The sequence below is a fragment of the Mesocricetus auratus genome, unplaced genomic scaffold (assembly GCF_017639785.1).
Source record: "Mesocricetus auratus isolate SY011 unplaced genomic scaffold, BCM_Maur_2.0 Super-Scaffold_6723, whole genome shotgun sequence".
NCBI classification, from domain to species: domain Eukaryota; kingdom Metazoa; phylum Chordata; class Mammalia; order Rodentia; family Cricetidae; genus Mesocricetus; species Mesocricetus auratus.
In genome coordinates, this window is record NW_024429183.1 from 6,150,835 (window position 1) to 6,164,836 (window position 14,002).

A 14,002-nucleotide genomic window follows, 5' to 3' on the forward strand; every position below is an offset into this window, starting at 1 on the left:
ACGTATTGACTAAAAAAAAAAAGAAAAGAAAAGAAAATGGTAGAGGCCCTCAAAGAGGATATGAGAAAATCCCTTAAGAAAATGGAAGAAAAAAACAAACAAAAAATGCAAGAAATCAACAAATCTCTTAAAGAAAGCAAGGAAAGCCAAGAAAAAACAATCGAACAGATGAAGAAAACAAGTCAAACAGTTCAAGATCTGAAAACTGAAATAGAGACAATGAAGAAAACACAAATGGAGGGAATGCTGGCAATAGAAGCAAGCGGGGTGTAGCTATCCTTATGTCTAACAAATTAGACATGGAACAGAGGAGTGCCAGCCTACAATCCCAGCACCAGAGAGTCTGGGAAACAGGGAGGACCCCAAGAGAGATATTCATGGTACCCCAAAGAAGGGGAATGGGACAGGATCTCCTGAGCAGATTGGGAGCATGGGGAAAGAGAGGGGGAACTGGAAGAAAGAGAGGGGGAGAAGAAGAGGGGAGAGAGGACATGGGGGACCAGGAAGATTGAGTCTGGGGAAGAATAGAGGAGAGGAGGATGAGAGATGCCATAATAGAGGGAGCTATTATAGGTTTAAGGAGAAATCTGGCACTAGGGAAATGTCCAGAGATCTATAAGGATGACCCCAACTAAGAATCTAAGCAATAGTGGAGAGGCTACCTTAAATGCTCTTTCCCAATAATGAGATCAATGACTACCTTATATGCCATCCTAGAGCCTTCATCCAGTAGCTGATGAAAGCAGAAGCAGACACCACAGCTAAACACTGAACTGAACTCCTGGAATCCAGTTGCAGAGATGGAGGAGTGATGAACAAAGGGGTCAAGACCAGGCTGATGAAACTCACAGAAATAGCTGACCTGAACAAGGGGGAGCTCATGGACCCCAGACTGATGGCTGAGAGGCCAGCATAGGACTGATCCAGACCCCCTGAACTGGGGTATCAGTAAGGAGGCCTGGGCAATCTATCGGGCCCTGGCATTCGAATGAACTTTGGGAGCACATTCCACATGGAAGGATGCTCTCTCAGCCTAGACACATGGGGGAGGGCCTAGGCTCTGCCCCAGATGATATGACAGACTTTGGAGATCCCCCATGGAAGGCCTTACCCTCCCTGGGGAGCAGAGGGGGATGGGGTGGGAGGTTGTGGGACTGGTGGGGAGCGGGAAGGGAGAGGGAACTGGGATTGACATGTGAAGCAAATGAAATGAAAAAAAGAAAAAGACAGCTGGAGAGTGAATGTTCAGTTACTTACAGACCTTCATCTGTTGCCCATCCATTCTCTACCCAGGTGTCCATCAACCCATCCACCCACACATCCATTCGTCCATTTACTCATGCTTCTACCCACCTATCCATCCACTCATTTATCCATACATCTATCTATTCACCTGTCCACCCATCTATCGGCTCATCCACCCACCCATCCATCCAAGGAAACAGACTGAGCCAAACCCCTTCTTTCATCGGTTCTGCACTCATTATCGGGGGTACACAAAGAGGTGGGAGCCTGGCAGCAGAAGGTGAAGGTAGGAAGAAGAGTCTAGATGACCTGTTAAAGAACTCTGGAGCACACTGGTTGGGAAATTGGGGAATATTAACAGAGTGACTTGCAACCTTACAGGTGAAGATTAACAAACCACAGGCTCATCATAGAGATGCAGGGACCTCCCTGCTTCCTAGACAGACCCGGAAGTGGATTCAGTAGCTGGTTTGACAGCTTTTACTCCAGAGCAGCGTGGGCAGCAGGCACCAGAGGCTGAGTCTGCTCTCTCGTCGGTGCATCTACAGGCCACGCTGTTGACTGTCTCTGTGAGTGGATCGGGGTTGCAAGGCCTATCATCACCCTCTTCTGGTATGGCAGGGCAATCCTAAATGCACTTTGACCGGGCTTGTGACAGGGGTTGGCTGAGGTTAACAGGGGCAGAGGATGACAGAAACTGAAGGTGACAGTTGAGGGTGATAGGTGGCATTTGAGAGTTACAAGTAGTGGTTGAGGGTAATAGCTGATGGTTGAGGGTGGCAAGTGTCAGCTGAGGATCACTGGTACCTGCTGAGTGGCTGTTGATGGTGACAAGTGGCATCTGTGGGATATGGTTGTGAGTGGCACCAACCTAGATGGTAGGGACATGTTCTCTCTGTTTCCAAGGTACTAGTTCAGCTGAGCCATCTAGAATGTCAAGTTCTTAGACACCAGCTCTCCTATTTTTCCTTTGGCTTTTTTTGTTTAATTTTAAAGATAGAAGACTCCATGCACAGCCTCCCACAGGCACCAGGCCAGAATCAATTCAAAGCTTTCTTTAATATCGCATGGGGAAGGGGAGAGTGTGACACTCTCTCTTTGTGACAAATGATTTGGATTTCCCAATTACAGTGGCAAACTGGGGTGCCAGTTAGGATGATTTTTTTAATAAAAAGGTACATATTAGATGTGTGTTAGACAAGGTGTGTGAGTCATATTAATAAGAAGCCACTGGGATGATGACATGATCTGGACTTGTCCCAACACCAATGTCAGGTCCAAGACATTGAGGTTAAGAGTCAGCCAGAACTGACTCAAGCTCTGGGTACAGCTGAGCCTGCATGGTTTGTGAGCAAGGCATCAGAGCTCTTTTCCTCATCTCTGAGCATCAGATGAGTCTAATTGCTTCCTCCGGTTGGTGCTTAAGCATCAGTGGTACACCTTTAAAACCCCTTGCCGGTAATAACCCCCAGTGTAGCCGTGGTTGCTGTGGTTTGCACTGTAGGGAGGAGGAGACAAGGGTTCAGCTGATGTAAATCTGGGACCCGTAGATCATGATTCCCGGTATAAGAACTGTAATGCTGTGCCACGCACCCCGCTGCCTGGAAGGAGATGAGGCAGCTTCTCCTTTGCCCTCCTGAGCCATTGCAGAATGTTTGGTTGTGAAATCAACATCGACTCTATGCTTAGTGCCTCAGACCATGGACCCTGCTCAGTCCTCTGAGGCTGCTGTGGTTGAGTCATTGGTGGTGGAGTCAGATGTCCCTTGGCCCTAGTGGGTACATGGGTTCCTGTATCCACTCACGGCCTATGGAACCTGGAGTTGATCGTTCTGTCTCCGGGCCACAGTTTATTCACCTGCAATATGATCCCTGCTAATTAGCACTGTCTCTTGAGGGCAGTGATGCTCGGTAACATAATTTATAAACAAGTTGTAGTACAGTGCCCAGTACATTAAGGGCTTATGAAATGGCAGGCTTGTGAAATGAAGGGCGGTGGCAGGGTGAAGTAGTAGGCATGGCATCTCTGAGATGGGAGGAGGCATGAGAGTAGCAGAGAAGACAAGGACTGTTGCTATTTGAAGAGCGGTGGAGGGCTCACCCTCTCTAGATTACCATCTCCAGTCTACCAAATGCCCCCTTGTTTCTGAAGATGGTTCTAGAGAAGGAGTCTACATTCACATATCGTTTCTGTGGTAATTTGAAAAACAGATTGGTAATAGCGGTTATAAAATGGTTTGGGATATGAGAAGATGGCTTAATCAGCAAGGCACTTGTCATAAGGTGCTTGTCATACAAGCACGAGGCCCCGAGTTTGATTCCCCCAGGTGGTATGTATGTGAATCTAGTCCTGGGAAGTTGGAGACATATGGATCCTTGGGGCTCACTGGCTAGCCAGTCAAATCAATAAGTCCAGGCAGTGAGAGACCCTGTCTCAAAAAAAAAAAAGCTGGGCTGGAGATGGCTCAACAGTTAAGAGCACTTACTGCTCTTCCTGAGGACCTGGGTTCAGTTCCCAGGGGTTCACGCCAGACGCAGGGGATCCAGCGCCTTCTTCTGGCCCTCATGGGCACCTGCACATATATGGCAGAAACTCACACAGGCATACACAGTCACGTACATGTTTTAAAATAATAAAAGGTAAGGAGGAAGAAGAGGGGGAGAAGGAAGAGGAGGGATGGCTCCTGAGAACCAAGAGCTAAGGGTGAGCTCTGACCTCCACACGCAGGTACAAATACACAGGTACAAGGGGGAAATCACTCCATTTCATTCCTTCTTTGTCAGCACTGTAAAGAATTGCAAGTGCCTTTCGTGTAACAGACATCTAGGTAAGAGGAGCGTGCGTGGGTGGCTGGACACAAAGCCTGACCCACAGGAGGTGATGACTGTGACTGCCCACCAGCCTCTAACACATACAGTTCCGTCTATTCTGCCTTCAGAGTCTAGACTCCCCCTCTCTTTCAGGGATTCTCTCTGTCACTGATAGCTGCATCTTCTTCTCTACTGCATTATATTCAACACAAATGCATCCTTTTCACACCCTTCAATGGAACACAAACGGCGCATGTTTCCCAGGACCCAGGGCCATAAGGACATTTATCCCAGACAAGTACTTTTTCAAAAATTGAAGATACCTAATCACAAGGTCACACCCCCCCTGGAGGTATTTTAATTTTCTTTATTATGAATTGGGGGGAGGGTAACCACTTTTTTTTTTTTTAACAATTTCTCTAGCACGGGATTTTTTTTGAGACACAGCCTTCATAGGCTGGGATGAACCTGAGGTAGTAATCCTCCTGCCTCTGGCTCTCCAGTGCTGGGATGACAGGTGGGTGCTTTATCTATATAAAACGGGCTTTGGGTTTGTTTGTTTGTTTGTTTGTTTGTTTGTTTGTTTTTAACAGACTGGCTTTGAGCTCTCTAGCCTGAATATCCTAGCTCTACCTTCAGAGAGCTGGAATTATAGGCTTGCACTGCTATGCCCTGTTCATACAGTGCTGAGGGCAGGAACCTGGGGCTCCCTACATGCTAGGTAAGCCTCTACCTACCAAGCCACATCACCAGCCCAGCTGCCATTAGTCAGGTTCTTCAGGCAACTTAGCTCAGTGGTTGAATGTTTGCCTAGCACACAAGGCCCTGGGTCCCCTCCCCAGCACTACAGAAACAAAAGGCCACATCCAGCATGAGGACATCTTAAACTCTTCCTGCTTTAGATGCCATTGGCCAGATGCTAATTATGTCTGCACTGAGCCGAGGATGCCAAGGGGTGAGCGGCATCACGGCTTTGAACCTCGGGGCTGAAGGAACAGTGTGCATAATCTTAGGTTTTTATTACTGATCCTTAGATTTAATTAGGTCTTTGTAAATCTCAAACATTCCCAGTCATATTTCATTACTTTCTGCCTCTAACTCCCCTGTGAGATGTCAACTGTTACCCTCACTTTACCTTAGCATTATCAAGAGGTCAGGCAGATTTTAAACTTCTTTCTTTCTTCTGTGGGTAATTAAGATTCCTTTCCTTTTCCTTAATCATGTGCTTAACTTTAACCTGTTTCTGAGAAAATGACGGCTCAGGTCAGATGCTGCCTCCCCCCATCCCAACAGAAAAGCAATTACTGAGCAAAGCTGCGTTTTGGAAGAGCCTCCAAGCAGTTATGATCATCCAGTATGACCCCAAGAGGAGTCAGATGGAAGCTAAGTCAAAAACACAGAAGCTCTAAGTAGCTGGAAATGGGAAAGGGATGGAGAGATACTGTATACTCTTTCTCCTCCTGCTTTAGTCCTCAAGGGGATGGAGAGATACTGTACACTCTTTCTCCTCCTGCTTTAGTCCTCAAGGGGATTTCTATGGACTGCTTTGCTGATCTCTCTCTGTCTCTATCTCTGTCTGTCTGTCTGTCTGTCTCTGTGTGTGTGTGTGTGTGTGTGCGCGCGCGCGCGCGCGTGTTTTGTTGTATTGCATGTGTGGGTATGGGTGTGTGCTCACTCCTGTGAATATGGACATCCAGTGTCCACTACTCTCTACCATCCTTTTTTTTTGAGACAGAGCCTCTTACTGAATGTGTGGTTCCTTTTCACTTGCCTTCCAGCACTGGGCTTACAGACACACTCAGCTGTGCCAGGCTTTTGTGTGGGTTTTGGGAATCTGAAAGTCCCCACACTTAAGTAGAAAAGTTCCTATTCCCAGCTTCTTTTTTTATAATGTGCTTTTGTTTTTATGGGTGAAGTCACACCCTAGGGCACTCTTTGTGGCTTCTTGCTAAATTGTGGATTTTGTTTTTCTTCTGTCCCTCCCGTAGGTCAATTCAGCAGGTTCTTGCCTCTGATCTCTATGAAACAAGGCTTGACAAGTTTCTGAGGCACTAGTACCTGGACATTCCTGACCCCTGGGCTTATGACTAAATTGGAATGTATGGTTATAAATGCAAGTTTCTGTCACAAGTTTTTAATTGGACTCTTAGAGGCCTTACCCATGCTTAGGGTCCCTTACAGTGGTATTCTGTGGGGATATTTAAAACAGTTTGAACTCTGTTATCTGACATCTTGTTAGTCGTGTGTGTGTGTGTGTGTGTGTGTGTGTGTGTGTGTGTGTGAGAGAGAGAGAGAGAGAGAGAGAGAGAGAGAGAGAGAGAGAGAGAGAGAGAGAGGTAGGGGAGGGGATCCTATTTGCCTGCCTGCCTTCCTTCCTGTCTGTCAGAGGATAGCCTTGGATATCTTCTTCAGGTACCATTCACATTGTTCTTTTAAGGCCGGATCTCTTACCAGGACCTAGACCTCTTCAGCTAGGCGAGGCTGGCTGACTGGAGAGCTTCACTCCACCTCCCATCACAAGTGCATGCCGTGATGCTCAGCTGTTTGTTCACAGGGGGTCTAGGTGTAAACTCAGATTCTTGTGCTTGCACGACCAGCACTTTACCAGCAGCTCAGCAGCCCCCATAGACACAGCTCTTCTTACAAAGTGGGTAATTTTGAGCTTCCTTCTGTCAGAGTCATCACCTTCCTCCAGCTTCTCCTAGATGCTATCTGCTGTGGCCTCAACATCTTTCCACCTCTTCTCCTTGGTCCCAGCTGGGTATTCTGGCCCTTAGTCCTTGTCAGCATCCCCCTTCCCCCATGGAGCCCCTCATCACTTCTTGCCTGGATTGTGTTCAAGCCTTCCCTTTCCCTAGGGGAAGCCCGTTCTTTATTAGAAAATGTGGCTGCCCTGTCAGTTCCCTGCTATCAACCAAGTTTCCTGTTATCTACAGAATGGAGTTCAGATTACCCTAAGGGGACTCAAGGCTTTTTCTGTGCCAATTCCAACTATCCTCCTTCCCCAAGTAATGTGATGGCTTTGGGTTCTATCCCAGCTACTGTGAACCCCCATAGCACTTGTCCAACATAACCTTCCCCATGAGACTTCCATTTATTTGTGATATACCCCAAGCCTGTGACAACCGTCCACTTTGTGTCAGTCTTCCTGAATCCTCCTGTGGTCCAAATTCAGCTCTGAGCTGAGAATCATCCACCGTCTTCCACGTTCCTGCAGCACTTTGCCTGTGTGTCACTCAGAAAAGTGACTTTGTTTCACATTTGGTATTGGGTTATGACTTGCATTTTCAGTGTCTCCTGTGCCCTAGGTTCCATCCTGCCTATAGCACCATGGTGGGGATATGGAGGGACCTTTTGTGAGGTGGGACCCAGAGGAAGGACATTGGGTCATTAAGAGTGTGTCCTTTGGCCGGGTGGTGGTGGCTCACGCCTTTAATCCCAGCACTCGGGAGGCAGAGGCAGGCGGATCTCTGTGAGTTCAAGGCCGGGCTGGACCGACAGCCTCCAAAACAATACAGAGAAACCCTGTCTCATTAAAAAAAAAAGAGAGTGTGCCCTTTAAGGACCTACACAACCTCTTCCTCCCTTGCTTGGCCCGTGCACTCCCAGACCTCATCATATGCCCTAAAACAACAGAGCCAAGTGCCACAGATTTACACTCCTGTAGCATCTATGAGTCAGAATACAGCTCCCTTGAGAAGTACCAGGTACTTATCTTGTTCTTTAGACTTTGGCGGAAGTCTCTGTTCCCATAGTAAATGCCACAGTGCCAGAACCCTGTGTCACTGAGCCTGGCATCTGTCTCATTCTGTAACTCCACACTTTTTAGGAAGTTAAAATGGTAGCATTAAACAGCATGGACTACAATGACACCTCCGGACCTTGCTCCTTTGTGTCTGTCACAGTTTTATTAAACTGGCTGTGTTTTGTGTTGTTAAGAATCATCCAGAAGTTTAGCAAATATTTATTGGGAATCTGTCCATTTCTGGGTTCAGTGAAGGAATACCCCAGTGGAAAAGGAAGGACTCCCTTCTCATGGAATTTTTATCCTAGGGGAAAGAATGAGACAATTTAAAGCCACACAGTTAGCAGTGACACATGCCGTGAAGAAGGCAGAGTAGCTGTAGAGTGAGGAGAGCAGAGATGGGTGAGGAGAAGTCTCTCTGAAGAAGGTCTTGCTGCTGAGTAAGCTACAACTGGCCAGGACCTGCCGGAGCCATGTGTCACACTGTGCTGAGACCAGGGCACACCAGGGAGCCTGGCATGGTGCCAAGAAAAGGAGAAGATCCATTCGGCTCAAGCACAGAGAGTCGATGGCAGAAGAGTGGGCTGTTGAGCCAGGTCACAGAGGTGAAGGTTGGAAGTCTGGAAACAGCAGTCAGCAGTCCCCAGCATGAGGGATAAAGTCAAGGAACGGTGTCACACAACAGAGTTGATGACATTTGCTGCCATGGCCACTCCAGTTCCAAATGTGAGCATTCTATTTTCAGGAAGCAAGATGGACATGTGACTTGGTGGTAGAGCACATACCTTGCATGTGAGAGAGCTGTGTTCTAACCCAAGCACTGCAGAAGATAGGACTGCTCAGTGGTTAAGACCACCCAGATTAGATTCCCAGCACCTACATGGCTGCTTACAACTGTCTTAACTCCTATTCAAGGGCATTTGACACCTTCTTCTAACACTTATGGGTCCTTCATGCACATGGTACACATGAGAACATACAGGCAAAACTCTCATACATATAAAATAAAAATAAAGAAATACACATAAATATGTACATGTGTGGCCACACACATACAGACACGTATATTGTTAGAAGGTCACCATTTGATATATTAAAGAGGTGCTCATTCATGTCTTGGTCTTCACAAATTTTCTTGTAGCATAATAGTGGTGCTTGCTTCATGGAACCCAGATGCCATCCTCTGCACCTTCTTCCCAGTTCTCTGAATTGTTCTTGCTCCTGTTCCTTATATCCTCACATCTCTGAGACTGTTGGTGAGACTTATCTACAGTTGTGATACTTCATGAGTGATCCGGTTAGCCTCACTGTCTAGAGACACAATTTCTAGGACATGTTGACCTCTATAACCCTGTGTCTTGAGAGCTCTTAATCATGACTGTATAGGAAATAATGAATTGACACACATCAGAGCTTGGAAGAAAGGAAACAAGAAATGGCATCTATGGTGTAATCATACCTTGTGGTGTGTTAGGAGGATTTAGTTTACATTATCCCATCTTGTCTTTTTTAGGCATGCAAGCTTGTCCTTGGCTCAACTTTTTGGATGAATCCACAGGCCCAGAGCAAATTACTGATCTAAAGTCACACAGCTAAAGAGAACCCAGACACCATTCTCTTTCCCCCATGTTTCAGGGGTTAAGAGTATAGGCTCATGGTGTCGACTATCCATTGGGTATGCATAGGAGTGTTATTTATTCTTGGTGGGAAAATAGGATAGCAATGGTACTTTTTTTAGTAGCTCCTGTGCACAGAAAGTGGGGTGTGGAAGGGGGCTGTGTGATACTAGTAGTGAGTGAGTGCCACAGAGTATCTCTTTGTCTTCACTCTCTCTGCTATGTGCTGCTGCTTTTCTAGAAGCATGAAGACATCCTGAAATAGAACATCACACAGCTTACAGGAAAGTAAGGTTTAGAGAGAGCAGGGTGTCTCAGCCAAGAAGTGAAGGGTACAGCTAAAGTAGCAGAGGTGTGACTAGAGTCATGTGTCTCAAAGTTTCTCCTGCACTAACAGATTCTGTTGTTTGGGTTGGGTTGGGTTTCTCAGCACTGGCCATGTAACCAGAGATTCACACATGCTGAGTAGCAAGCCAGCCACCTTCTTCTTGTTAGCTTAGAACCAAGATGAAACGTGTTTATAAGGGTCATAATGTTGTGGCCTCCTCTTGCAGGTCCAGTTGTACCTTTGCTGTCTCCTATGGACTCCCCAAGGTTCCCAGAGGAAACCATCCTCATAACAGGAGGAGGTGGATATTTTGGCTTCCGGTCAGTTCATCTACAAAACATCCTCATGGAATTATTTTACTAGATAGTTTTCAAGTCTCATGGGCTTTGGTGTGTCGGTATTGTGCTAAAACAGAAGCAAACTGTGGTGCTCACTGCTTAGACTTGAAAATTGAAAAGCACAGACCTATTCCACTTCAAGAAAAATTATTTTTAAAACCTGTAAATTGGGGCCTGGTGATTATTCATTTCACCAAAGATATTTTTAAGCCGTATTTGTTTCTTTTCTCATCATTGTGACCAAATACCTAACAAGAAGTAGTTTAAGGGTGGAAAGTGTAGTTGGACTCAAGGTTTAAAGGGATGCAGCCCCTCACAATGGGAGGACAAGGCAGAGAAACAGGAGGCAGCACCTCACAGTGCCCCTGAAATCAGAAAGCAGAAAATCAACAGGAAGCTGAGTCTATCTATTGTACTCATGGCCTGCCTCTGGTGGCCCACTTCCTCCAGCAAGGCTCTAGCTCTTAAGGTTCTATAAACTCCCAAAATAGCACCACTAGCTGGGGACCAACTTCTGAGCCCTTGGGAGATGCTTCACATTTACACCACAGTAGGTGTTCTGTCACAGAGACACCTTGTCATTTATGTTGTTGAAAGGATTTCTTATTTGTTTGTCTGTTTTCAAATTTTAAATGAGACCTGCAGCAATGAATACATAAGATAGGTGACTCAGGGTGTGTTAACAAGACTTGGGTGAGCCCTGCCTTATTGGCAAGTTATTTTATATACTTTCCCTAGACACTACCAGAAGGTGGCCTGATCTAACACTGATCTTTCTTGCCTCAGCCTCGGCTGTGCTCTGAACCAAAAAGGAGTCCGTGTGATTCTGTTTGACATCAGCCAACCTGCCCAGAACCTTCCAGAGGGAATCACATTCATCCGTGGGGATATCTGCTGCCTCTCTGACGTGGAGACGGCCTTCCGGGACACTGACATTGCATGTGTGTTCCATATCGCCTCTTATGGTATGTCTGGGAGGGAGCAGCTGATGAAAACCCTGATTGAGGAGGTCAACGTGAGAGGCACAGACAACATCCTCCAGACCTGCCTGGAGAGAGGAGTACCCAGGTTAATTTACACAAGTACAGTCAATGTCGTCTTTGGGGGTCAAGTCATCAGAAATGGGGATGAGTCTCTACCTTACCTGCCTCCTCACCTGTACACAGATCACTACTCCCGGACCAAATCTATTGCAGAGAAGAAGGTGCTGGAAGCCAATGGCTCAGCTTTCAAGCAATGCAATGGCATCCTCAGAACCTGTGCACTAAGGCCAGCTGGCATCTATGGGGCGGGAGAGCAAAGACACCTTCCCAGGATAGTGAGTTACATTGAGAGAGGCCTGTTCAGATTTGTATATGGGGATCCCAATAACCTGGTTGAGTTTGTTCATGTGGATAACCTGGCAAAGGCTCACATTCTGGCCTCTGAGGCTCTGAAAGCTGACAAGGGCCATGTTGCCTCTGGGCAGCCCTACTTCATCTCAGATGGTAGGCCTGTTAATAACTTTGAATTCTTTCGGCCACTGATTGAAGGCCTGGGCTACACATTCCCATCCATCCGCCTGCCAGTCTCCATCATTTACTGCTTTGCTTTCCTAATAGAGATGACCTACTTCATTCTGGGTAGGCTCTACAACTTCCAGCCTTTTCTCACCCGCACTGAGGTTTATAAAACTGGTGTCACACATTACTTCAGCTTAGAGAAAGCCAAGAAAGAGCTAGGCTATGAGCCTCAGCCATTTGACCTGCAGGAGGTAGTAGAGTGGTTTAAAGTCCGTGGTCATGGCAGAAGGGCTGGAGGTCAAGACTCAGAGTTTATTCTGTGGGATGGAATTCTAGTCCTACTCTTGGTGCTAACTCTTCTTACCTGGTTTCCTCCTTCCACAGTTCTGAACATATAAAGAGAAAATTACACATAGGAGCTGAGCTTACTCCATGGGTTGGTTTTCAAGAATGCAGGTTTTTAAAGATGTTTCATGTTATTTGGTACCACTCCTAGGTCTTCAAATTACTACTCAACAATGAAACTTTAAACCCCAGGCCAGGAATAGGCTATTTCCTTATGAATTGTTAGTCAAGGATGCTCCTGAGGCTTCCAAAACACCATTGGCTGTTACTGATGCTCTTGGTTGACCACCAGAACTAGATAGTAAGACCCTATTACAAAAGACCCCATACACTTTAACAGCAGCACATGAAAAAAAATCAAGCTGGAACTGAACTGGACTCATCTTCTCTGCTTGCTAGATTTCACAGTGCCAGAAGGTTATGTGCAGACTGCAGCAGGAGGACAGTCTTACTCCTCTGTAGACATTTCATACTGCACCACCAATAACAGGCAAGGTGTAACCTCTTGTGCAATAGTGGCATGTCTGCTAGAGGAATACCAACTACTTACTAATTGGATTGGAGACCTGCTCCACAGGAGAGAGTTTGCCCCTGGTACTGTAAACCTGTCCAGATGCTCATGGCTAGAGAGGTCATAGCTAGGTGGGGTCTACTATTTATATTTTGCTACACGAAGAAGTTGTGCCCGTAAAACTGCTTTCTATATATTTATGCCTATACCCATAGATTAATGCTGCTCTCAGCTGTGATCAGAGAAGCTTCTCTCTGTAGCGGACAGCAGTTATCCTTCAGAGACTCATAACTGGTCAGAGTGCTGAGAATAGTGAGTGTTGAATGCTCATCTGTAGACAGGACATCTGTATCACCCCCTCTACGTCTCATGGGACTCTGTAGCAAAAGTGGTAGAAAGAATGCAAACATTGGAGGAAGGGGGGAGTGTTGAGGAGTCTGTCTTCTGGGAGAGTGACATGACCACTGACCTCATGAACTAACAGTAGCCATAATTGCCTTATCTAGACTGCACAAGATGGAGCCTATCACCATTCTGCAATGGGAGGGAAAGGAGCTCATGATACCTGCTCCTCCCTGAGGAGCTGAGGATGATTGGTGGTTTCCTGGGATGGGAGACAATTTCTCTAGTGGTATAGTAACTGCTAAGATGTCCCATGCCCCTGTGAGAAATCGTAATGAAACTCTTTGGGACACAGAGAGAGAGAGAGCGGTCTGAAAAGAAATCTAGTTGGGAAGGGTAAGAGATCAATGGGAGTTGGACCAACGAGGGTATGGGGGTGAATATGATCAAACTACATTTTATACATGTGTGAGACTGTCATAATAAAACTCATATATAATACATGCTAATAAAAAAGGGGAAGGTGGAGTCTTGGATTAAATATTCATTAATTTCTTCTGTCCCAACTGACCTTGTTGGGAGACAAGAAGACACAAAGGTAAGTTTGAAGTTTGGTCTCTGCACCCTTGAGCTCTAGCTATGTGCAGAAGGAAGTCACTCTGAAGCCAGGAAAGGGCATTAGTTGGATTAGAAATTCAAACTTGGATATCTCAAAGATGAACCTGTGTTCACTTCATACACTATGTATGCATAAAACAGTAAAATGCAGACTTATATGCAAGGGCCAGACCTGAGGCTTGGATTGTATCCCTAGCAGACCAATCTCAGTGGGCAGTGGTTACTACAGGGAGGAGCTAGCTGTCCATAGCATAGATTTTAAGATCCTCTAAAACCCCTGTCCTTTGTGGTACAGGGCATCCCACCTGTGTGACCATGGGTCGTGATTGTGTTAAAGCAGAGAGAGTGGCAGCCTACTGCTTAGGATGCTTCTGAAGATCAAACTAGACATTTACAGCACACACACACACACCACCATTGCCAGTATCATCGCTGTACATTCCTTCTGAAGGGTCTTTTCCTGGATATAATTCTTTTTAGAGGGCCTATTGTTGCTGAACTTTCTGAAATGTCTCGAATGGTCCCCAGGAGCCCACAGCAGTGTGTACTCAGCGTCTGTAACATTCCAGCATGTGGGGATAGACTGGAGTTTAGGGCAAAGC

The 14,002-nt window shown here is 46.3% G+C and overlaps 1 protein-coding gene across 1 annotated transcript; it reads left to right on the forward strand.

Moving 5' to 3' along the window:
- Window positions 1–1,746: 1,746 nt before the first annotated feature.
- On the forward strand, window positions 1,747–13,310 carry Sdr42e1 (short chain dehydrogenase/reductase family 42E, member 1). The gene is made up of 3 exons (XM_005073072.4): window positions 1,747–1,857; window positions 9,971–10,064; window positions 10,869–13,310. The coding sequence occupies exons 2-3, from the start codon at window positions 9,997–9,999 to the stop codon at window positions 11,980–11,982; spliced, it is 1,182 nt and encodes a 393-aa protein (XP_005073129.1). The 5' UTR covers window positions 1,747–1,857; window positions 9,971–9,996; the 3' UTR covers window positions 11,983–13,310.
- The last annotated feature ends 692 nt before the right edge of the window (window positions 13,311–14,002 follow it).

Excerpts from the sequence above, each read along its gene's own strand:
- Sdr42e1 (XM_005073072.4), top strand. The coding sequence starts at position 9,997 with ATGGACTCCCCAAGGTTCCCAGAGGAAACCATCCTCATAACAGGAGGA. Across the intron at positions 10,065-10,868 it reads GGTGGATATTTTGGCTTCCG|CCTCGGCTGTGCTCTGAACC; the intron begins GTCAGTTCATCT and ends TTCTTGCCTCAG.